This window comes from Chanos chanos, chromosome 1 (assembly GCF_902362185.1).
Source record: "Chanos chanos chromosome 1, fChaCha1.1, whole genome shotgun sequence".
Lineage (NCBI taxonomy): Eukaryota > Metazoa > Chordata > Actinopteri > Gonorynchiformes > Chanidae > Chanos > Chanos chanos.
The window spans coordinates 57,762,538-57,786,293 of NC_044495.1; the positions used below are offsets into that span (position 1 = coordinate 57,762,538).

Genomic DNA, 23,756 nt, shown 5'->3' on the forward strand with positions numbered 1-23,756 from the left:
CCCCTCTGTCATTACATACCACTTCTCACTCATTACAAAGCAAGCAGTATTATACAGATCATCTCTGCAGCTCCACCTCATATTAACAACACTGCATGGAGGGGTCAGGGCTAGGGTTGCGGAGAGGGCTGAGGCATAGGACGTGTGTACAGATTGAAATCTTTCAACTCTTAGCAGGCCCGCTCTGTGTGTGTGTGTGTGTGTGTGTGTGTGCGTGCACGTACGTGTGTGCGCTGGGGTCTTCACCCCTCCCAGCTAATTCAGTGTTCAATGAGAGAGACTATACAGACATCCTAAATACACACTAAACCTAGGTTAAGTTACTGGAACTACTGTCGTTAGTAAGAAGACTAAGATCGACTGAATTACCTGACCGACGGTCGCGCTCGGGCGATTCTGACCGACACGCCGCATGTGCCGGATCTCTAGGTCTAGTCGTGATCTCGAGCGCACAGCTCGGGAATGAGGCGGGCAAGGTGGCGTGGTAATGAAATGATGGATGGGGACGAAAGAAAGCACGCGCTTAAATACAGAGACGTGTCTTAGCATCACGAATGTGCGCATTCTCTGGCGTGTCAATGGGCCCAGTGTTTTTGTTTTGTTTTTTTTTTTGTTTTTTTTTTATTTCTTGTTGGCATTTCAACTACTGTTTTAAATGACTGCTTTAGGTCATATGTGTATTTGCTTTGGACACAGTGAGAAGGATACGAGAAGCTCAAAAGTATTTTAGCAGTACGACACTAAATGGAGTCTCTTTGCCTAAACTTGCCTTTTCTTTAGCGATTGGCCAAGAACTGTGGACCAGATGTAAACCTCCAGCTAAATCGTATTACCATTAGGGGTCCGTTTTAAAGGTTATGGATGGTGTACTGATTTTCAGGGCCTGTGGAAGTTTCCGGAGAGGCACCGAGAGAGAGGGGAGACAGGTGTTACTGCAGCTGGTTGACTGCTAACATATACCCCCCCCCCCCCTCCCCAAAAACATACGAGAACCCCTGAACTACACCTTTCCAATATCTGTAAGCACCTGAATATACATTCATTTAGCCAGTGCTACTAATTCTCTGGCTAGGCTCTATTCGAGTGGCTGTGTTGTCCTCTACGTTAGGCCGAAAGTCAACAGTCATTTGGGGCCTATTTAATCAAGATAACAGCAACAACTAAAACAAACAAACAAGCACAACAAATCTAAGCTCTAGGTCATCTTGGATTGTTTCTCTCACCTTGGGCATTCAAGGAGACAAAAATCAAGCGAAAAAAAAAAAGAAAAAAAAAACCCATGCCAGACAGCCAAGAGGAATAAAACTGCCTATTGCCTTAAGACTGGAAATATTTCATGGGAATACAGTGCATACAAAAAGAAAAACCCTCACGGACATGGACGTGTGTGTGCATGTGTGTGTGTGTGTGTGCGCGCGTGTGTGTGTGAGAGAGAACTATGGGGAAGGCGGAGCGAATTCAGCAGTACCCAGTCAGCATTAGTGTCATGGTATTCAGTCCAATGCAACATGTGCCTAGTCTCTGAACCTTTCGTTCAGGGCCTGCTCACGCCTAAGCTACAGCAGCAGACAAAACAAAAGAACATGGAGAAAGCAAGAGAGACTGGTAAAGGAAAAAACAAGGGGAAAAAAAAAAAAACAAGAGGGAGGGGTTAGAGAAGTGGACAGAGAGAGCGAGAGAGAGAGAGAGAGAGAGAGAGATGAGAGCGTGTGTTACTTCGTGTGAACCATAGAGGTGCTGAAGAGAAGCTTCTGTTTTTTCTTCTTTTTCTTTCCCCCTTTCTCCTCTGAAAGACGGACACAACAAAAGACACAATCACTACAACCGCCAGAAACAAGCTGATCAGACAAAACACACCCACACACAAATAAAAACAAACACAATTCTCCAACATACCATGCATGTCCTGCTGCTGTCGGGCTAACAAACACTGGGAAAAAAATCTCCCTAAACTCCAACAACAGCAGAGCTTGTCCACACACACACACACACACACACACACACACACTGACCGTTGATGAGAACGGGCTGTGGTGATTTCGTTGCTCCGTGGTCCAGCTGCAGCAGGGCTTCCTCAAAAGCCTGACTGAAAGAGTTCTGGAAACTGGGCACGGGAACACGGTCTGAACTGTCGCTCTCGCCATCGCTGTCTGCAGCCGGAGGAGCCAGCAGAGTATCTGCACACACACACATACACACACACACACACACACACACAGACACACACACACACACATGAATCAGTGTCAAGGCCAATCATTTTAGGCAGGACATGAAAATTACAATACCTCGAACAGCAACTGGTGACAAATCTAATGCGGACAAGTGTATTCAGATAAACAATCAGCTTATTCTTATTTATATTTACATAGTGGACCGAGAAAAATAAATAAATAAATCGGTTCGGCATGTGGAGTTCTGTTTGTAAAGAGAGAGGAGGGAGAGGTGAGCTCACCTTTCTTTGGGGTAATTTTGGGCGGCATTTCCACACGAGCTTTGCCGTCCCTCAGCATCTGAACAGGAAGGAAAACAAGGCAGGATGAGAGGTTTGAGTTTCTGTGCAAAGTTATTAAAACTCCCTGTATGTGTGTGTGTGTGTGTGCGTGCTCCTGTTCTTTAGAGCTCATAAGAAAAGCCCAAGTCTAAAAAATACAGAACCAAGTCTCCACTCTTACTCTCGAACCTCAAAACAAGACGCGGCTGCAGATCCATAAATCAACCCTCTGATGTTTATACTGTCAATGAACTCTGTGTACTGTGGTCCCGATGCCAGTGGTTTTGAGTATAGTGCATTTAGAAACTAGAAACTATCGACATACAAGATTTCATTCCGTCTATCAGCTATGTGCTACAGGGTAAACTTGGGTAAGAGGAAAACAGGGACTTGAGTGTGTGTGTGTGTGTGTGTGTGTGAGAGAGACGGTTTCATACCTGAGCGAAGGACATACAGTGAGAGTCTTCCTCCACACTACCAATGCTGAGACCTGGACTGTTTGCACTTAGACTGGGAAACATCGTCATGTCTGTCCAAAAACACACACACATACACACACACGTTATTTCATTAAACACGACAAACATGCACATTTTAATACATGCTAAACAGAGAGGGAAGACACAACTGAGTGGTTAAGGTTTTAAAGGAGCGCGTGCACACTTGTGCCCGTGTGTGTGTGTGTGTGTGTGTGTGTGTGTGTGTACTTACCTGAGGCAGGGCTGCTGCTGAGGGGAGATGCTGGTCCCACCACAAATTCAGGGTATGGAGGGGGGCTGTTCTGAGGGGGGGAGCCAAAGGCAGGGAACTGCTGCAGGTTCTCCAGCCCAATATGCACCTCTGGGTCTGAGATCCAAACAAAAGCACCAACAACAACAAAAACAAATCAAACACCATACGCCCAGGACCATTACAGAAGCACTGCACACCTTAATGAGCATACGTGTATCTGCAACACATACATAAAACAAAACACCGTGGACCTGGTTTCTCTGGAAAAGTTTAAGACTTGCACACTGGTGCTGAATGGAGAACAGCACCGCTATAGACCAGCTGTTGCATGGATCAAATTTCACAGGACAACAATGCTGATCCAGGGTCAGTTTATGCCTCTCTTAATCCAAACAAGCACAAGCTTACGAACCAAGAGGAACTGTTCTTAGTTCAGCATTCCTGCGCAGAGACACCCAAACCGTACAGTCCCAGCGTTCAGGGGTCACGCAGGAAGCGTGTGAGAGAGAGGGCAACAGCGTATCGAATCCCCCTTATTAATGCATCTTAACCAATCAAACGGCATCTTAACCAATCAAACAACACTCACATCTGCCCTGCTTCCGTTTCTCCTCCATCTCTATGCGTCTCTCCCTCCTCTTCTCCTCCCTCGCTTTCTTCTGCCTCAGACGCTTCCTCTTCTCAAAGTCCTCTGAGAGAGTGAAATGCATGAACACATAATATAACGCACCGTGTGCCAGTCTGCATCTGTGCTAACCTGTGAGAGGGAGCATGAGTCTGAGCGTACAGTGTGTGTGTGTGTGTGTTTTACCTGCGAAGGTGTCCAAAGTCTCTTTGGAGATGACAGGAGGCTGCAGGTTCAGTTCACAAATGCTGAACTCGCACGTCAGAGGCAAATGGGACAAATACCGGTGTCGACGACGGACTTCCTACACACACACACATACGCACACACACACGTACGCACACACGCACACGCACAATACATGAAAAAAGAAAAAACACCCACCACTCAGTGAAAAGCTATAAACACAGCGCATTCTCTAAATTGAAACATCTTCCTTGTGAAACATCTTCCTTGTATATCAGAGATTAAAGCTTGGTGTGTGTGTGTGCGTGTGTGCTGCAGGCTAAATGTTTTTGTCCATGTGTGGTGAGGGTTAAATCTGAGTAAGTGCATGCTATATTTTTTGGCTGTGTGTGTGTGTGTGTGTGTATCAGAGACTGAATGAGAACAAGTGTGTATATCCCAGGCTAATTACCTCAGAGACTGTGTGGCCGTCAACCTCCACTACAGTGGCAGTAATGGACTGGGGGCTGGCGTCCAGACTCCCATACTCTTTCAGCAGACAGCGCACATTCACAGGGTGGAGGAACATCTGCTGACCGTCCTCAGCTGCGTGGGCACGAGAGGGACAGGACAGATTACACACACACACACACACACCTCATCTCAGGTATACACACACATACCTCATCTCAGGTATACAGACACACAGACACACACACACAAACACCCCTAACCAGGGATACTGGACCCCAAGACAGGTTTATGCACACACACATACACACCCCCTCACCAGGGATACTGGACCCCAAGAAAAGTGTACACACACACACACACACACACCAGGAGCCAGTACCTTGGTAGAAGTAGTAGTAGGGTCCCTTTTCGTATGCGCGGTGGGGTCCTTTCCACCTGCGTTGGGTGGGAGGGCTATTTTCAGCAGCCACCTCCGGCTCCGGAGACACCTCCCGCACACCTTCAGGGACCTCCTCGGGCACATCCTGCTCAAGCACCTCCTCACCCACCTCCGCTGCGTCCTCCGCCACCTCGTCATCAAATGCTGAGGAGTACTGCAGCACGGGCTGAGGAGAAAGGGGGAGGGAATTTAAACCGTCAAACTCTTAACATACATAATTATGACGCAACAACGCAAAATGACATAGTGCAACTGTGCATTTCAAGACCAGTTCATCTCTTCATCTATCTGAGAACGATCAGACATCACAGCCACAAAGCCAAACACATACCAGAGACAGTGGAAAACAGAATCAAGCTATTCACAATTACAGGTTTGTTTATTTAACAGGAACTCTTATCCAGATTGACTTATAAGAGCTGCATTCAGCTTGAGTAGAAGAAAATTGACAACACGCTACTATTAAGCATTGAACATAAACAAATAACAGGAACACACGCTAAAGAATTACCAACCGTTTGTTTATTATCTTCCTTTTACTTTAAATAAAAACATCTGTCATACCGAACAAACTAGTGACCACCTCCCCAAGCTTGCTGACTCACCTTGGCGCTGGTGACCGCGGTGACCGCGGTTACCGTGGCAACCTCTGGAGAGGGAGGCTCCGTCAGAGAGAGCTTCCTCACGTCCAGTTTGTCAACGGTGCAGCTGCTCTTGGCGCCGCGCTTCAGCAGGGAATCCTCTTGCTCCTGCACACAGGAGAGACGGGGCAGAGAGAGGAGGAGACGTTAGAGAGAGAGACGGACGAGAGGAGGAAGGGAAAAGGGTAAAAGGAAAAGAGAGAGAAACGGAGCGGACGGGTGGGCGGCGTTTACCTGGAGCTGCAGTAAGGCGCTCTGGATGAAGCAGGCCTGAGGGTCGTCTTTCTCCTGTAAGAGCTGGGCCTGCAGCGTGGCCCTCTCCTCGGCCAGCAAACCCAGCACCTGCTCCTGAGACGCCAGCAGCAGCTTAGAGTAGGCGCTCAGACACACATCTAAAAAACACACAGGGAGAGAGAGAGAGAGGGGATATATGGACAGACAGATGAGATCAAAGTCTGTACGTAACAAGCAATACAGAGAGAGACAGATAGATAGACAGACAGATAGATAGATAGAGATAAAGAGAAAAAAAAAAAAAAAAAAAACACCTCACCTCCAAAGCGGACGGGCTCCTCCACTTTCCCCCACTGGGGGCTGGGCAGAGGCACCAGCACTCCCTTCTCCCTGCGCATCAGGCGCATGGTGATGAGGTCACCGGCCACGTACTGGTGAGTTGCCATGGCAACCACACTGGGTGGAGAGGGTGAGACAGTCAAAATCAATCATCAAAAGTAATGAGCGTGAACGAGTTGACTAGTGAGAGAGGTTAAGGGACAGAGGAGATCTTAATTTTTCATGCAAACTCTTGCATGGTAAAGTTTCTGCATTTGATACGAAAACAGGCAACAGTATCAAACGACAGTAAAGATACCATTTGCTTCAATGAAGATCCACCGAATAAACAACAGTCCTAATTCAGTTACTCGGTTCAATTTTCCGAATGGCCCTGGTCCATTAACAATACATTCACAGTGCATATATATGCAATTCACGTGTGTAGAGGCTTGATCAATTAACAATGTTTGAAATGTAGTGGAAGATTTGAAAAAAGGCCAAAAAAAAAAAAAAAAAAGACACATCTGTTGTCCTGATGCATTACAGACCTTTTGAGGTCTGCGCTGTGTACGGCCTCATAGCAGATAGGGCACTTGGACCAGCTCTTCTCGCTGAGGGACAGGTAATGGAGCATACAGGGCCAGCAGAAGATGTGACCACAGCGGGTTATGTGAGCAGCCACGGGGGGGTACAGACAGATCGGACAGGAGGGCACCTCGTGACTGTAGATACGCTGCAAGGAGAGAGAGAGCGAGCGAGCGAGAGAGAAAGAGAGAGAGAGGGAAAGGCAGTCAGCTGCTTCCCTTTTTCTGTTTTTTTTTTTTTCCCCATTTTTTTTTTTTAAAACAAACAGTTATATCACGAACTGTAAAAAATGTAGGGGAAAAAAAAAAAGCAGAGCGCTTTGTTGGAAAGAGGAGTGAGTTGAAACAACAGTCAAACCGAGCGCAGTCAAACCAAGAAGAACCAGAAGAGATCGAAGTTTTAAAAAAATAAATAAATAAATAAATAATAAGGAAGAGGTTAACTCACCACTTGCTGCACATAGTCCCAGTTGACCAGGGTGTCTGGGTCAGTGAAGTGAGCTTTGTAATCCTGGTCATCCATCACCACAAACTGGCAGCTGCAGCAAATTGAGCAACAGACACTAGATCAGCGTTTTACAACTTTTATAACAGCAGAACAACACATTCACCACAGCAAAAAATACACTAACCCTCAGCAGTGTCACACAAACACGTGTAAAGTCATTTCAAAAGCAACCACACTGTGCTTTTAACTTGCATATGCAAGCATTCACAAGTTTCATCGACCCCGACGAAGATTTCGAGTTCTGGTCCTCGAGCTGTGCTGTCCTCTGCGACAGAAGAATGCTAGAAGGTTCTTGGCGTGATGGACTGTGCATTGTGAAGTCATCTTGAACGACCAACATTTTTTTTTTGTTTTTTTTTTCTTTTTTTTAAGCAGCTCAGAAGAGGAAAAGTAAAAACAAGGTACACGACACAGCTGAGGTCTAAACATTGTAAATAGGTAAACACGCACCGTTTGTCCTGTGCGTGTCTTCAAAAAAAAAAAAAAAAAAGAAAAAAAAAAAGCGCACTCACTTGGCCTGTAGGAAGAGCTCCTTATTGAAGGGTTTGTGCTTCTGGCCCCACTTGTTTCGGCGCCCCCAACACACGGGGCCCTCTCCTGCGGAGCCGAATTGGTTGCAGCCACGCGGCTCAAACGTGAAGTTGAGCAGGTGGTTCAGGCTAATCTTTTTAGGTCCAGCAAACTGAGCCGGGCTAAACTCGGCCCGGCGAGTCTCTGCTACCTGCGGGCGGAGAGGAGAACGCGGTCAGAGCTCGAGCTAAAGCCCCAAACCAGTAAACGAGCCAGGTAAAACACCAGTGCATCATGGGCGAGCAGACAGTCCACAAACAGAAATTTATGAGTACAAAAATACAAGGCTTTACAAACGGGAATTACATCGGTGTTTAGTCAAGGCTTCCGACCATTTAGTTGATCTAGTTAAACAATTCCTCTGAACAGATCTCTACGACGTTCACTAATCGAAGAGTTCAACCGGTCTCCTACAGTCAAACAAAGCCCGAGCCGCTTTTGACTGACAGCTCACCTCTTCTCTTCGCCCACCGCCCATGAGCCCATACTGGCGGCCTCCTCCACCGCCTCTCTGGGGGGGTCTCTTGTCAAAACTCTTGCTTTTCTGTGGGTTGGTGCGGCGGGGGCCCGGAAAGCTCTCCGCCTTGGGGAAGGAGGGCTCGCGCTTGCGGCTGTAGCGTTTGGAGCCCCCATTGTTCTTACCATCTGCAGACGGAAGATGAAGGACACAGAGCGTGAGAAGGAGAACGTTATCGACTCTGAAGATCTGATCGATACGGTTTACTCAGACCACTGGCTCACGCGTTTCGCTTCCTCTCTGACGAGCGCAATTACGACGTCAGAAATCACGCTGGATCTACAAACGACAATGAACTTCGAGAGTGATCCAAAGTCGAGTCCACAGGTCAGGCTAAGCTACTGCAAAGTAAATGTTATGACTCTTGAGTTTTACACTCTAATCAATGCCAAGTTTGACGAATGACAATGCCTCTATGCCCATCAACACCCCTCCCTCACCAAAAAAACAAAACAAAAACAAAACTTTTTTTTTTTTTGGTATACATAGTTTCTGACAAAATGTTACAACAGGATTAAAAAAAAAAACAACACATGGATTAAAAATGCACTTTGCACTTCCAGAGGACTACGATAAGGCGTACGCTCACACCCAGGGAACTTATCTGTGCAGACCAGAGACTCTCACGTATATCAGCAAAATAAACCAAAAACATGAAAACTCAAATTAACGCCAAAGGATATACGCAGGGCTAAAACTGAGTAGAGTACAGCATGCTGCTGTGACGAACGCCGTTTGTTTTTGATCGTCATGTTCTCTGCCTTTATTGAATGACACTCACTGTCGCATGACGGCGCTAACAACAGCACTCATCAGGATTGTCTGTTGTCGTATGTCCGTTGGGCTATGCACGTGCTGTGTGCATTCATCGTCTAAACGCCTCTTTTCGAAAAAAAAAAGGCGTCTATCAATTGAATAAAGTATGACTTTGGATTCATTAACATCTTTTAAAACCGTCGTTGTTTCACAAAACAGACTTTTAACGACTACAGCTGAGCAGCCTTTTTTAGCCACAAAATCTAACGCTGAGTTTGGACTGTTTTGTTTTTCTTTGTGGTAACGCCGACTCACAATACCTGTAAAGAAGAAAACTTACCAGTAACTGAAATTAATTGTGGTTGTAGCGTTTGAAATTAATGGTACACAAAGTCTCACATTAGTCACATGTGGAGTTGTGACGCTGTGATCAACGATCATTTTCATGAGGACTTAACAATACCCGATAACAGGCTGCTGCTAAAATATAACAAAAGACAAAGCACTCGTAACGGTAATGTCATATTATTAAAGGAACTAACCAAGTGTGCAAGTTCGCTGGCTAGATACCATTAGTTACACTACAGCGAGATCGAGACGAAACACGTAATCTTAATGTTGACAAATTTGTACAGGCCGCAGATACGCGACAAGCATATTCGATCGAAAGGAGAGCTGTTCAATAATTCAAATTTCGTTCACTAATTAAAACGTTTAAACGTTTACTACTTTGAACAACTTCATTAATCTGACATACATGTCAATTAGCGTGTCAAACTGGCTAGTTTGCAGAACGTGTGATACTAAAATCATGTATATTTTTGGCAGGCTATGCCTCATGACAACCAGATGTTTCGAACTGTTTCTATGAGTAAACTTTCATTAAAAAAAAAAGCTACATCAAAAGCTGCAGTCTAACGTTTCCAATATGCTATCAAATATTACATCAGTATCATAAACTAAACGCAAACATGACTACAGCTTCAATTAACTGTATTAACAAAATCAAAATTAAATAAATAGCGTGCCTTGAAAATTAAAAAAAAAAAAAAAGCAACAAATCTGATTGGAAAAGACATCAGAAAATACAAGATACACAATAAGTAATGGAACAGAGATAGCCATGGTTTAACTTGTTAACCTCGATTATGACAAAAACAACTTGAAAGTCTACCATTCCCCTCTTTGTTCACAGACACGGAATCTGTGTGAACAAACTAACGGATAACTACTTCCGACCAAACCACTTCCTTCACAAAAATGGCTAAAGCCTTGTTTGTAAGCATGCACGCCTTTGTGCAAACAAACATAGGGTTTGTTTTCTTTTTTTTGTTTGTTTGTTTCTGATCAGCTACTTAAAACTACGGTAAACGTGCACTAAATGAAAGTCCAAATAAAAACAAAGCCTGTAAAACTCGCTCAGTTTCATAATTAGTTGGACGGTCACTGCAGAGTTGAACCCCCACCTGCTTTGGGTTTAGATTCTCCTGCAGCTGGGCCTGTAGAACTGGAGCGGGGAGGGACCTTGTTGCTGGCGTTGGTATTTTTCTCCATGTTGTCTGATGAAGGATTGAGGCCGAGCGCCGGAGAGAGAGCTTCCGAGCTCTCTAGCATTAAATGGGGTACAAGGAGAAAAAAGTGGGTTGTTGCAAGTGCGGCTCAGGCGACGAAGGCCTTTACTCATTTCTATCAGACGCGGAGACTCCATTACGGCGACATCTTGATAACAAAAACAAACCGAGAAAAATAAGAGACACAGTTCAGATGTCTCAGTAAAGAAAGCTGTGAATAAGGAGAGAATGAGCGCGCGAAGAGCGGGGCCTAGACCCCAGAAAAGTCGATTTTTTTCCTTGTCGTGGGAAATATGGAGCCCCACCAAGGCTTTAACCGCTCTCCAATGGTGGAAAACGGGTAAATTACCGAGTTTTTCGCCCAATTTTGATTCGTAAAAACGAGGTCGGACTTATGGCGACGGGTCGCCAAACAGGAACTAAAAATACCCGGATGGAGTTTTTATATGGGGTTTGTGAAGCGGTGTATTGTGGGACACGTAGTCCTCAAAACAGTTTATTTATGAAACAGGAAGATGACATGCTGTCCTATTTTTGTCATACTAAAACAGAACAAGTATGTCGGTCCCAGTATTCTGCATATAGAATGTGCTGGTCAACTTTTGCAAGATGTAATTAAATGATAGTTCTTTTATTAAACTATATTACACCACTTCATACTGACCTTTTTGTATTGCTTCAGTAATGCAACAGAATGGATGCGTAGCCACTCCTTTTCCCTAATACAGAGTAGCCTCACATTAAATCTGCTGATAGACATGATAATTGTATGTTAACAAACTAAATCTATCCTTTTTTTTGTTTAAAAAAGTACAATGTTTATTTAAAAACACAAAACACAAACATGCACTCATTTTTGCCTATTTACAACACAGTCCATCACAAACAGGTACTAAATGACCCCATAACCTGTTTGCAAAAAAAAGAAGAAAGAGACCTTTCACATGACACCAGGGTAACACAATCAAGTGCTCTTCAGTTTCTGCTGAATCTCCATTTCAATTTCAATTGTCAACTTCCACAGGTGTCCTGAAGACCCTTCCTGTTCTCCGAAACTCAAGCCCCATCTGTGTCAGAAAACTGGTCATGTATCCACTCCAGCTCCACATCCATCATCTTCTTCCTCTTCCTCCTCCTCCTCCTCACCATCCTCTCTTCTTTTCTTGAGGGAGAAACTCATCACAGCTTTCCGAACCTCCCGTCTCTCAGCTGGACAAAGTCGTCACACGAACAGAATATAAACAATAATTCATCAAAGGCAGGCCTGCTTATCTTAGAACACTATAACAATCTGTACTGATAAAAGGAAACTCTTGTACAGGTCTGGTAGACACACCACATGCACTAATATCAAGTTAAAGCATTAAAGCAGTGATCCTAAAGCTATTTCTCAAATGCATTGGACAATACAGTAGTTACATATAGTTCAGTCAGTTATGAATTAGCTTTGAGTTACAGACACACTATGTTTTCCCTCGATAACAAAGGGGTATTTGAGCTGAGATCCTAAGGCAATGCCTTTGAAGTATGAAAATTTCCACGGACGAAAGCACTGAAGACTACGGCTGACCTTCGCTGGTGCAGTGAAGAAGCATTCGATGAAGCTGCCGAGTGCTGTATCGCACCAGAAACTTCTGACACGTTCTGATGGTCCCTGCAGAGGAGAGAGAGGAGAGAAAGTGAAGTTAAAAGAAAAAAAAAAAAAAACTTCATTTTTTTTGACACGTTTCATTTACTGTCAAACGGAGCTACATTAAGAACACAGCAGGGTGGTGAGCACAACTTCTAAGGACCTGAATATGACACATTCTACCCCATATTGTTTAAAAAAAAAGAATACACGTATATGAGACAGTCTAGGGAAGCGGGTAAACCTCCTTCCCTAAAAACTCGTCCTGAGCTCACAGACCTCCGACTAACTACCCTGACGTCAGCAGTTCAAGGCCAGCCAAGGTTGAGTCTGTTGTACAAGCAGTATCCATTTCCCACTTCAAACTTGTTTTTTTTTTTTTTCCTGTCAGATATGTACTGTACTATTTTAGGCTGGATTCATGGTGATTTAAGATTTATGCTGGACAGTATCTGCCAAGTCTTTCAGATGTGTGCAAACTAACATGCAGAACTAACTGAGCCATGAGTGTATTGTGGAAATTCAGTCCAGTGCAGTGAGTTGAGGCAAGTAGACCAGGCCCTGGTTTATCCTCTCTCTCTCACCTCCTACATGCAAGCAGTTCAGGAAACACTGCACTCTCTGGCCTCGACTTTCTATACCAGTGATGAACGGAAGGGCAGACCAGATGAGTCGATAGTGTCCCTTCCTACATCGCAGGAGGACCACACCTGTGTGGGCATTCACATACTTCACTGGAAAACAAACAAACAAACAAATGAAAAAAAAAAAAAACAATATTGTTACAATACAATTCAAATATCACACCATACAGCAAAAAAAATATGAGGCCCTGTTATAAAGATTAATCATTTTAAACTGATTTTATATTGATGATCTTACAAAAAAAAATGTACATAAACCTTTTGGACCTTAACATTTTTCAGACTTTTCAAAAACGGACTCTTTTATATTCTGTTCAGATAGTTCGTTCTCTGTGTGTATTCAAGGGAAAAGACGCATTCTTCGCCAGAAACTGAAGCCAAAAGATTTTTCCGATATTAACAGTCGCCTGAGAGGATTTTAATACGGTAACAGAAGAAGCCAGGTACATTTCAACTCGATGGCTTTATTAACGTTCTCTACGTGACTTTATACATGCGTCTACGGTCTAAGATCCGTCTCAGATTTCTTGTATTGAGACTGTACGGCTCTGCTGGTGTTACAGTCATCAGTACCTGAAAACCCGATGTTACACACAGCAGAACCGTAGTCTCCATGGGCCCGGTTGACTGCGGCTCTGACGGCATGGTAGATGACACGTTCTTCTAGGAGCTGAAGACTGTTCCGTTCAGACACACACAATTCACAGAGCAGATATCTAAGAGTAAAACATTGCATCGTCGATTTAATTCCACGCCTCGTATAAAAGTAGCAAAGTTACATCCCCTACCGTAGTAACTTACCTCGATTTGAATCTCACCATTCTACGCACATGTGGTTCTCACAACATTAAACTTCACTTCCGGGTCCTTCAGCAACCCAGTAAAGGCGGGTTAAAGGTTGATTGGCAGTGGAATTGCCCAATGTGTGACAGCGACAAAAAATTCACTCGCTCATATTGTGTTTAGAGTCGCAGGTTTGGCTTTGCTGCTAATATTACTATTTTTTTTAAAAAAAACAAATAGAAAATTTTAAAACAAGAGGGATTTGCAGGGCGTCTTAATTTAGGCCTTATTTAGTCTAATTTGCTTTGTTTCTGACTTTACTATCATGATTATCATTACTGTAATTGTAGGTATGCTTTTTAAATGTTAATTTTATTATTTTACAAATAGAAGTGGCTATACTTATGGTAGTAGTAGCAGCTGCAGTATGAGTAGTAGTAATAGTAGTACTCATGGAGTTTTGCTTGTGGACAGGGAACAGTGTGCACTTCTAAAACACTACCAGAAGATGGCGGTAGCAAAACAGATTATTGTCCGGTTAGTTGACTATTATTTACCAGTTTACTGTTGTCCAGTGGGTGGCTAAAAATTTGATTTGACTATCCAAAAGTCACTAAAAGTTCGGAAAGCGAAAAAATTTACAAACCGCGTTGCTACTGATTCCTCTGAGCGGCTTATCGATATTGCGATGACCGCAATGATAAAATGGCAAGGCATCCTCAAACCCTCCACAAAGTAACGCCCTAATTGCCCAGGCAATGGAGAGAGAGGGTGTGCTACCCTGTCAATTGACTTTGTGCAAAGGCGAGTCCGTGCACGAGCAGCACTCTGCCTGACACTTTGCATGGCAGCTCACACTACCGTTGCCTCTCCAAACAGATATGGAACCGTAATTCTCAACGTGGCCTTTATAAAGCATCAGGCTTAACGGAAACAGGTGTCCTGCAAGAGCTGCCTTTCGGGCTTCAGAACAAGGATAACGGATTCCGTCCACTCTGTGAGGAACATTATCACACTTGGGAGGAATGGGGATGAACGTTAACTTTCTCATGTGTTTTCTGGCCCTGGCAAAATACACAGTTGCCATGAATAAGGTAGGTTTAGTGAACAAAGCTTCATTTTTTAAGGTGTATCCCACTCGCGTTCATGTAGCTTGGACGCGTGCATTAGCGTCTTTTGTAAGAAAACCAAATATGGTTTGGACTTTTACGCATCGCCAATGCGGGGCCACCTGGTCTCCGCATCGCTTTCCCGTCCTGTCAGTTATTACCAGAATACTCGTATAGTCGTCTGAAAAATGTTATTGTATTGGCATAGTTCTACAGTTTTTACACGCTCCAGAAATATATCAAGTGATGTAATATGCGATGACACTTACTCTGGAATTTTGGTATAGGCTACTCTGGTTCTGGGAATCACAGAACTAGTGGGAAGGAGACTGACACAAGTTTCTGATCTACAAAACAAAAATAAGAATAACAGCACGTCTGTATTGTTGTTTTTACTGCGACTGAAACATGAATAATATGGTGCAAACATGAGTCCTTCTTCCAAAAGTTCCTCAGCGGAGCTATGTAATTACTTTTTGTGCTGTTTTGAAATACTACTCATCGGGGAATTGTGCAATCTTAATTTCTTTGAAGTCAAGCCCAGAAGATTTCATGGGAGTTTGATGTAATATGAGTAAGTGTTTTCAATTATCGCAAATTATTAAATTATCAGTGTGAAAAGGCAGACAGTCCGCGTATGCCAGTGGCTATAAAATGCCAAGAGCGATATTATAACGGGAGCCCAAAAAAGATGAATTTACTATCGTTAGCGAATTAACTTTTAATTGTCGCACTGACGCTGGGGGAGAGGGAGAGAGAGAGAGAGAGAGAGAGAGAGAGGCAGCAGCAGCTAGACAGACAGGGAAAGGGAAAAACTGAGAGGAAATAGCGCTCACAGAAAGCTCTCCGTGTGGACCTGAAGGCTCTCCAAAACGAACTCCTGAACAAATTCCTACCAGGAGAGATAGCAGGATTTTGATGTATGCCTCTTATCTGTTGCTGTCTCTTCGTATCTCAAGAAATTCCAAGCCCCGAAATTTATCAGAATAATGTGAAATATGAGTGCATTTTGCTCCTGGGATTATGTTCTTGAGCCCTGGTTGCTTAGCTCTGTTGGAAACCTAGAGAAAGAGAATGATCTGTGACAATCGTAATTCTATCTGTCTCAACGCTCGATAAAGCAACACGTTGAACCACTGATGAAATACACGATGCATCACTTATATGTTTTTCATCTATCCTACGGTGCGCGTGTTATATAAGCCTAGCGATACAACACTGCACAATATCACACGTCAAAAAAAAAAAAAAAAAAACTGTCAAAGGGACGAAGTGTCTCACGAGACCACGCAGGGTATCCTTTTACAGCGTATGAATTTTGATGTTAAACAGTGAAAGTGGTGTTCATTTTAACGTTGAAATGTTGTATCCGATCCTCGAAAGGCCACTCCCTAGAAATTCATGACATTCGGTCAGATGGATTAGGTTTGATTTGGGTGAGCGTTGGGCAAGTGGCCCAGTACTGTAATCGGAGGAGAAATCTACCGGGGTTAACGACAATATAGTTGTGCTTACACAGCTGTAGGATTTACGAATGGTTCTCTGTCTCACCCACACCCTCTTGCCCTACCCTCTCACAGGGTCCACTCCTGCATTATTCAGACAGTCGTGTATGTGCTTTAACCTATGACTTTGGGTGGAATCAATCCGGTTCACGTGGGGAGGGAGTTTAATTTTACACAGCACTTTTATATTTGTTTTAATGTGTGGTCTCAAATGGGTTATCAACTCCTCTGATAGGGCTGTGACGTCAAAACATTCGAATAGCCAACGCTGTAACGCTGGTGAAAAGAAAGGGAAAAAAAGGAGGGGGGGGGGGGCGTAAAAGAGAGGAATAGAATTACTGTCCACCGTTCTGAGAAGCATAACTTCTGTTGTGGGAAAAGTTTGTGGAGTGGTGACCATCCAAAATATTCTCAAAAGGCACGAAACCAAAACTTCAAGCACAGCGCAGACTTCTGTTTGCAGGATCTGCAAAGCACATTGAAGAAGCAATAGAAATTTTGGCATTTACGCACACTTCTTATCCATTTATTTGTTGTGCGAGCGTATCAAATACAATGCTGATATGATAAAGAGGACAAGTGTTTGTCAAAGGGATGACTGAGAGAGAATGAGGGACCACAGGTCATGAGAACGGAGGAGTGCACCTGACTCGTGTTTCGGCTGCAAACTGCCTCAGGCTTCCTACGAAAAGGTCAGGAAGAGGTTAAAGGGTAAGAAGGAAGAAGAGACAGAGGGGTGGATGGATCAGGGGATGGAAAATTAAAGAGTCAGATTAATGAGAGAGAGAGAGAGAGAGAGAACATCAGTTTGGTAGAATCAGTATCCACTATCTCCCTTTGGCTACAGTGACCATCAGACAAGTCAGAGTCTGGCAGGAAATTAGGAAGTTCCTCCTTAAATGCTCTAATGCTGCTCTCATAACACATAAAACAACTACACCACAATTATCATAAACAACACAATTTCTCAAATAACAAAATAACATTCATATTATGGTTTACACAATGAACACCTCTTCTTTACCGTCTGGTAATTTATTATTTTTTTTTAAAGAACAGCCAGACTCTCAGAATCTGTCTCTTTGGTTAAAGTACAATTTGTTCTGGACCCAAACAACTTAAGACCTTCCTGTTTTCTGCTGTCGGTTGGACCGGTATGAGTTCCATCTGTGATGAGCAGCGTAGCCCCGTCACAGAATTTCAATGGTATTTCAAATCCAAAACAGATTCAAATTAAAAAAAGATTAAAAAAATCTCTCTTAAGTGCCGGATTCATCTTCAGCGGAATGATCTTTGCATGGGAATGAGTTAATGGAGGGAGTTTGATTTCTGTCCTGGGGGTGGGGGGTGGGGTGGGGGGGGTAGTTGGAACCATCTGTCTCATCTCTTTTGCCAAAGCACTCACAGGCTATCACTGGGCCACCGAGAGGACAAACAAACAGGTTCAAAGGGTGACAAAAGACATAAACAGCTTGAGATGGAATGTGGTTGTGTGCCCCCAAAATCAACAAGTGCTCGCAAAGCTTGTTCAGGGGGTAATTCGCACCCGGTGACTAATGCCATTTGTGCATCTGATTGCGATGAGAGATCTCAGAGTTTAGCTGAGTCTCGAGATCTGGGGAAGGGTGTGTGTGTGTGTGTGTTCAATCAAGTTGGATATCCCAGTTGGTCAGAGAGCTCAAGCCAGAGGTCAAAACTGACCAATAGGAGAGAGACTGAGAGACGCTCCTACTGGACAGTCTTGGATTTTGGCACAAGTTATCTGGGTCACTGAGAAGTTCTGTTTTGTGAAATATACCCCAGGTTATCCACTCATCATGATTGCATTCTAAATGTAAAAATAGATCTTATAAAATATAAAAATCCCCCCAAAAAACCCCAAGAAGATCTTGTGGATGTATTAGCAGTTTCGCTTATTTATCAGTTGTGTCAAATTGAGGTAAAGGAGTGTAATTATTAGTATATATTTAACATGTGCAACACTCAAAATTCAGTTTTAAATTTCAGTTTTATTATATATTTCGGTCATTTGGTATTTTGTAAATACTTGATGGTGGTTTTAAGATGTGGTGGCTTCCTGCAACACTGTATATGGAAAATGGTTGATAAGTCAGGTAATGTATATATATATATTTTTCTTTTTTTTTTTTTTTTACTTTTTACAGATAGACATATCTAGAAGTCTTAACTACACACTTGCATCCTCCAAAGATCCTTGTTCCAAAAGTGAGAATCATCAGCCCATTATGCAACCAACTTGACAAGAGGAAAATTCCTTTTTTTATTTTTACAAGTGTTTAAACTCTTTTTAGACAGGGTTAAGTGTCACTTCAAGAGGATCAGACCACTCAGGGTGGTTGTTGACAGGCATTTTTTTGCAGAAATATAATCTGTTTGTATGTTTCCAGTTCTCGGAGTGTTTGTTTATTCTGTTACAGGTGCACCAGTGTGATTACATTTTGCATGGACGTTTGTGAGAATAAAGTGGGTTTGTTTACCGTTGTTTATGTCTCAGAAATGGTTTAGCATCAGCTCAGGGAATTTATTTGCATGAGTCAAGACGCAACATTTCCAGAGGTTCTCGTGTTTGTAACCTTAAAGTAAAGTTGTAAGGTAAATTGTCTGACCTCTCTGCCCTTCGGTTTGACCTAGATCACAGATCAAAGCCAAGGTTCCGAAGCCACCGATCCGTAAAGCCCAACTGCTTTTCCAGACAAGGGGTTCACACTCCGAGACCAATCCTAAATCGCAACTGTCACTTCAGATTGAGCAAGGTCTGCCTGTGAAAACTGGAAATATACTGATGTTCTGATGGAGGGTTTAACTCATTCAGAAAACAAGAAATTAGTCCATGTATATATATGTAATCAATAAGATTAGAGCGTAAGTAAATTATATTTAAATTGTTATATTCTGTTTTCTTAGCAGTTTGAGGAGAGAATGATACCATGTAACGTGTGTGAAATAGAAAAACTACATGGAGGTTCCTGCGTGGACTTTATCACAGTGAACAACAGCGACTCTTTCACTGGGTTTAAAAAGAGCTCTTATTTCTGGAGCACGTAAAGCCAGTTTAATGCCCTCTTTGAGTGCTGTGTGTGTGTGTGTGTGTGTGTGTGTGTGTGTGTGCGTGTGTGTGTGTGTGTGTGTGTTTGTGTTAGAGAAAAAAACAGAGGGCTTTTTCTAGTGTTTAAACAGAGGACAAAATGTGTTTGTAAAAGACTGGCAAAGTGTTTGGAGTAGTAAATCTTCTTTTCTTAATGGCCTCAGACCAGGGAATTTTGTCCATCAGTCCCAAACACAGAGGAAATAAGAAAAGAAAAGCAAAAGAAGTTAGATTGAATCCTTCCCACTCTGGCTTTGTTTCACTTATTTCGTTTTTGTAATGTTGCTCAGGAGTATTGTATAGTTGGGTTGCCAGTTAAAGCTGTCCTGAGATGGGCTATAAGATAAATGATCAGCAGGGTGTTGGATCTGACCCCTTTTTTTTATGTGGGATTTGATCCAATCTAAATTGAAGTGGATAGGGGGAAGCTTGTTGTATTCTTGCTTTTTTTGAAAGGGTAGAGATTAAGGAGGTTAAGAAGGTTGACGTTTCAGTCAAGAGAAATTAGTCCGTCCACTTTTTTTATGTGCACTCCTCACGGATTTACTTCAAATGCTTTACCTCTGGACGGCTTTTCAAATACAATTATCACATCTCAAAGACAACGCGTTTTTGGCTTTTCTCAACATCGGCCTCAGAAATGGCCTGATTTCATTAGAAACTTGTCAAACAGAATGGTTCTGAGGTTCAAGAAAGCTCTTTGATACAAGCAGGAGAAACTCTCAATAGAATAATGTCTGTGTCTTGGTATGATCACTGGATACCTAAGTGATTTCTCATTTGGACTAAATCTAATGCCATTCTACTTAAAGGTAAACCAAATAAAACCAACCAGTGCAAACTGCCGACAGACTTTGTCCAGCATGTCAGAGATCCGCTGCTGACTTTCATGTTCTGCGGTGTTGTTTTCCAGTATTAATCATCCATAAGCATCTCTCTTTTTTTTATCGAACTAATGGGCCTGGCGCTAAGAAGTGTACCTTAGCACAGAGACGTCCGGAGACAGGGCGTAAATCTACGGTGATGAAAGTGCCCCCCCAATCAACCCCCCCCCACCTCCCCCACCTCCCCGCCCCATCCTTAAGTGTCCCACCCTCCAGTGTGTGCGCATACCTCTGTTAATGAGGTCCAACTGCTCAACACTCTTAACATAAATCAAACTGTAGAAGAGCTTTGGAGGCCAGGCAGGTTTGGGGTGCTTGGGCTGCGAAGTCTATGCCGTGCTATGGTTCTGTGCGGCTGAAGAGGCTGATGGATTGTGGGTTTACTTTTGTGCAGACCTGTGGTAAAAACACTCACCGCCCTGTGTGGAAACAGTCTTCACGGTGGCCTATGTCGATGCGCACTGTATGTAACAAAAAGAAAAGTTACGTCAGTTTAAAGTTGTTAGTATTAATAAGTTATTCCACAACTTTTTTCTTCTCTTTTTTTTTTTGATTCAGCTCAACGTTTAGGCCCTGATCAACTTTTTAGAGGCGCAACTTTTTAGAGGAAACTTTGATGTGAAATCTGAGAACTTTTAAGCTGACTTCACTTTCGCTGTAGTCTACGTGTTGACCTTGGGTCTGCCGAATCTCGGTTTAGTAACTTGTCATGTCTTTTCAGCTCAAACAGGGCCCTCCGCTGGTTCATCTGTCTTTGACAAACTCAGATTTCAGTGTGATGCAACTACCAATCCTTTAGCACCAGTTAACTCTACTGCATTTCTCAGCAGGCCATATTACAGTGTCTACGTACCAGTCCTGTACATGCTTTTAGCCCTTTGACCTCCAGACAGAGATACACACATACATACACACACAGACGCACACACACACACACACACACACGGCTCCACATACGACGTGGCACACACAGGTTAAGACTGACGGAGTTCTCAGAGACAGATGGCGTCTTATAACGAAAGATCTCTGAAACGCTGAGTTCTTTTTTGTTTCACCACCCGTAAACAGTTCCACATGCGACCCGGGTCCCGGGGCCTTTACAGAGATCTCTAAATCTCATGTGAAAAAGATGACAGCGCTAAAGCCCCTTTGGACTAAGAACCTCTCAGAACCTGGGGCCCAGTGCTTGATGGAAGAGCAGCTTTGTCGTCAATGAGGCCTTGAAGAGAGCGCGGTTGTCATGGCGACCGATCGCGACGGCGAGCCGGAGGAACCTGCGGAGCATCCGTGGAGACCTTAAAACGTCCGCCGCTAATTCCGATCCGACGTTAGTACCCGTTCCGAAATCTAACATCAAGAGAAAAACAGCTTAATGCTAAACCAGAATCCTTGGATAATGCTCCTAAAAGGTCTTAAAAAGATAACAGACTGCTTCAGGTCAGTCTACACATGGTCGTATCACACTACTGCTATAAAAAATGTTTTACTGCAGGAGTTTTGTGGTGGGAATTTTAGACTGCCTATCAAAACGGTTTTTCGGAATGGATACGGTTAACAGCCGGTTATATTTAAAAATCAAATGGCACACATCCAGAGAACACGATGCTGGTTCTTGGACATCACTTAGTATCCGACAACACCTGGGTTTTATGAGGTTTTATTAAGGTTCAATTAGAACTTTATGGGCATTACAAGTAGTGCATGACTTTACATGGAGGGACCCTTGACTCATAATTTTCAGTGGGGTGATTCGGAAATGCTGCCAAAATGTTGGATAGGACATTCTTGTGTTTTCCTCCTTTCTATTTTTATTTTTATTTTTTTTTCTTTTTGGGGGGTGGAAGGGGAGGGGGGGCTGACTGAATGATCTATGTGGTTCATGATCTTCACAGTAGGGAAGTGTAAATTCACTCAATGTCCATCACCATTCCAAAACTTTATGGGTCATTTTTAGCCTCCGGCTGACTTCAAAGACAACACCATGGCAACAGTCATCTTACTGGTCACACTAACTGCAATTCATCCCAGATGGATGGGTGCTCTGGGAGAGAGAGAGAGAGAGAGGGGGGGGGGGGGTCAGAGAAAGGGAGAGAGAGAGAGAAAGAGAGAGAGATTTAATATTTGTGTGCTCTACTCTTTCTAAGTTCTATCCCAAGGACATAGTGTTCAGTGTTTATGAGAAGAGACTTTTGGAGAAAAGCTGTGTTGTGTTGTGTCACTGATTCAGTGTTTCAGTGTTTCACTTCACTGCTGTGACGAAAAGGAAAAAAAATGTAAAACTTGTTCAAGGAGAGATTTAAAGAAGTGTTCAAAATATAGTGACCAAAGGTTGTAGGAGTCCGGTAAAAAATCGCACCACCACAGAGAGACTCTCCACACCGACGCTTAACGTCTGACCTTCACCAGAGTCAGACTCGGAGTTCAGTCTCTGAGTTCAAGTTAAGGAACAGGGAAAAGGGCCACGGCCCTTGATCTATGTGGGAAACCGTGGGAAAAAAAACAGGGCTTGAGTCTCGGCGTAACCCCTGAATCTGGAATACAGGTTAGGGTGACAGACACAGTGTGACCCAGAGTCGGGGTCGAGGTTAAACGGATGTCTTCAGTTTTACATGTTTCTCTCTCTCTCTCTCTCTCTCTCTCTCTCTCTCTCTCTCTCTCTCTCTCTCTCACCCCCTCCCTCCCTCTCTGTCTCTCTTTTCCATTTACCCTCACTTACCCCTCTTTCTCTCTCTCTCGCTCTCTCTATATATATATACACACACACACACACATATATATATATGTGTTTGTATATATATATTTTTTCTGTCTGTCTCTCTGCCTCTCTCTCTCTCTGTCTCTCTCTCTCTGTATGTCTGTCTATCCGTCTGTGTCTCTCTCTGTCTCTATCCGCCCCCCCCCCCCTCCCCTCTCTGTCTCTCTCTCTCTCAGATCTTTGGAGAAACGGAGCCGGTGAGGATGGTGTCCGAGGGTTCAGACTGCCGCTGTAAGTGCGTAATGCGCCCGCTGAGCATCGAGGCGTGTTCCAGGCTGCGGGACGGGACCCTCCGCACCGAGGACTTTTACACCGTAGAGACGGTCAGCTCGGGTTCGGACTGCAAGTGCTCCTGCACGGCGCCTCCCTCCTCTCTCAACCCCTGCGAGAATGAGTGGAGGACGGAGAAACTGAGGAAACAGGCTCCCGAGCTGCTCAAGGTACGGAACGCTCTAAACGTCTCCTCCCGGCTTATCGCAGCTTTCCTTGGGAATTCTTCGGGATTCAGACGCGCGCTCTGTCTCGTAGACGACCGTAAAGACTCCCTCAGTTTTGTCAGGTTTTTTTTTTGGACGCAGAGAGATTCGCCGTCGCGAAGACGCTCAGAGATGGATGCCGATCCTCTTCGGATCTGATTGGCTAAGAGATGGCCAGGATTCTACTCTCAGACTCTGTCCAAATACTGGATGGACTTCAAGATAAACCCTCT

The 23,756-nt window shown here is 43.8% G+C and overlaps 3 protein-coding genes across 3 annotated transcripts in view; 1 reads left to right on the forward strand and 2 right to left on the reverse strand.

The window, feature by feature from the left end:
* Nucleotides 1-1,667: 1,667 nt before the first annotated feature.
* rnf10 (ring finger protein 10) lies at nucleotides 1,668-11,026 on the reverse strand. The gene is made up of 17 exons (XM_030776950.1): nucleotides 10,527-11,026; nucleotides 8,242-8,432; nucleotides 7,730-7,938; nucleotides 7,158-7,248; nucleotides 6,674-6,858; nucleotides 6,124-6,260; nucleotides 5,805-5,962; nucleotides 5,535-5,678; nucleotides 4,870-5,095; nucleotides 4,489-4,622; nucleotides 4,038-4,155; nucleotides 3,816-3,917; nucleotides 3,206-3,340; nucleotides 2,932-3,023; nucleotides 2,456-2,513; nucleotides 2,013-2,177; nucleotides 1,668-1,786 (listed from the first exon to the last, which is right to left on the reverse strand). The coding sequence occupies exons 1-17, from the start codon at nucleotides 10,672-10,674 to the stop codon at nucleotides 1,713-1,715; spliced, it is 2,367 nt and encodes a 788-aa protein (XP_030632810.1). The 5' UTR covers nucleotides 10,675-11,026; the 3' UTR covers nucleotides 1,668-1,712.
* Nucleotides 11,027-11,515: 489 nt separating this feature from the next.
* Nucleotides 11,516-13,768, reverse strand: pop5 (POP5 homolog, ribonuclease P/MRP subunit). Its single transcript, XM_030785364.1, has 5 exons — nucleotides 13,707-13,768; nucleotides 13,479-13,621; nucleotides 12,846-12,995; nucleotides 12,202-12,285; nucleotides 11,516-11,840 (listed from the first exon to the last, which is right to left on the reverse strand). Exons 1-5 carry the CDS (start codon nucleotides 13,724-13,726, stop codon nucleotides 11,716-11,718), a joined length of 522 nt encoding a protein of 173 aa, XP_030641224.1. The 5' UTR covers nucleotides 13,727-13,768; the 3' UTR covers nucleotides 11,516-11,715.
* A 9,449-nt stretch (nucleotides 13,769-23,217) lies between these two features.
* The window catches only part of olfml2a (olfactomedin-like 2A), a gene marked incomplete at its 5' end in the record, with an annotated part of 5,508 nt that continues 4,969 nt past the window's right edge, over nucleotides 23,218-23,756 (forward strand). Inside the window, one exon of the mRNA XM_030787482.1 lies at nucleotides 23,218-23,487. Within this exon, the coding sequence (XP_030643342.1) occupies nucleotides 23,218-23,487 (270 nt within the window). The remainder of the gene's footprint in view (nucleotides 23,488-23,756) is intronic.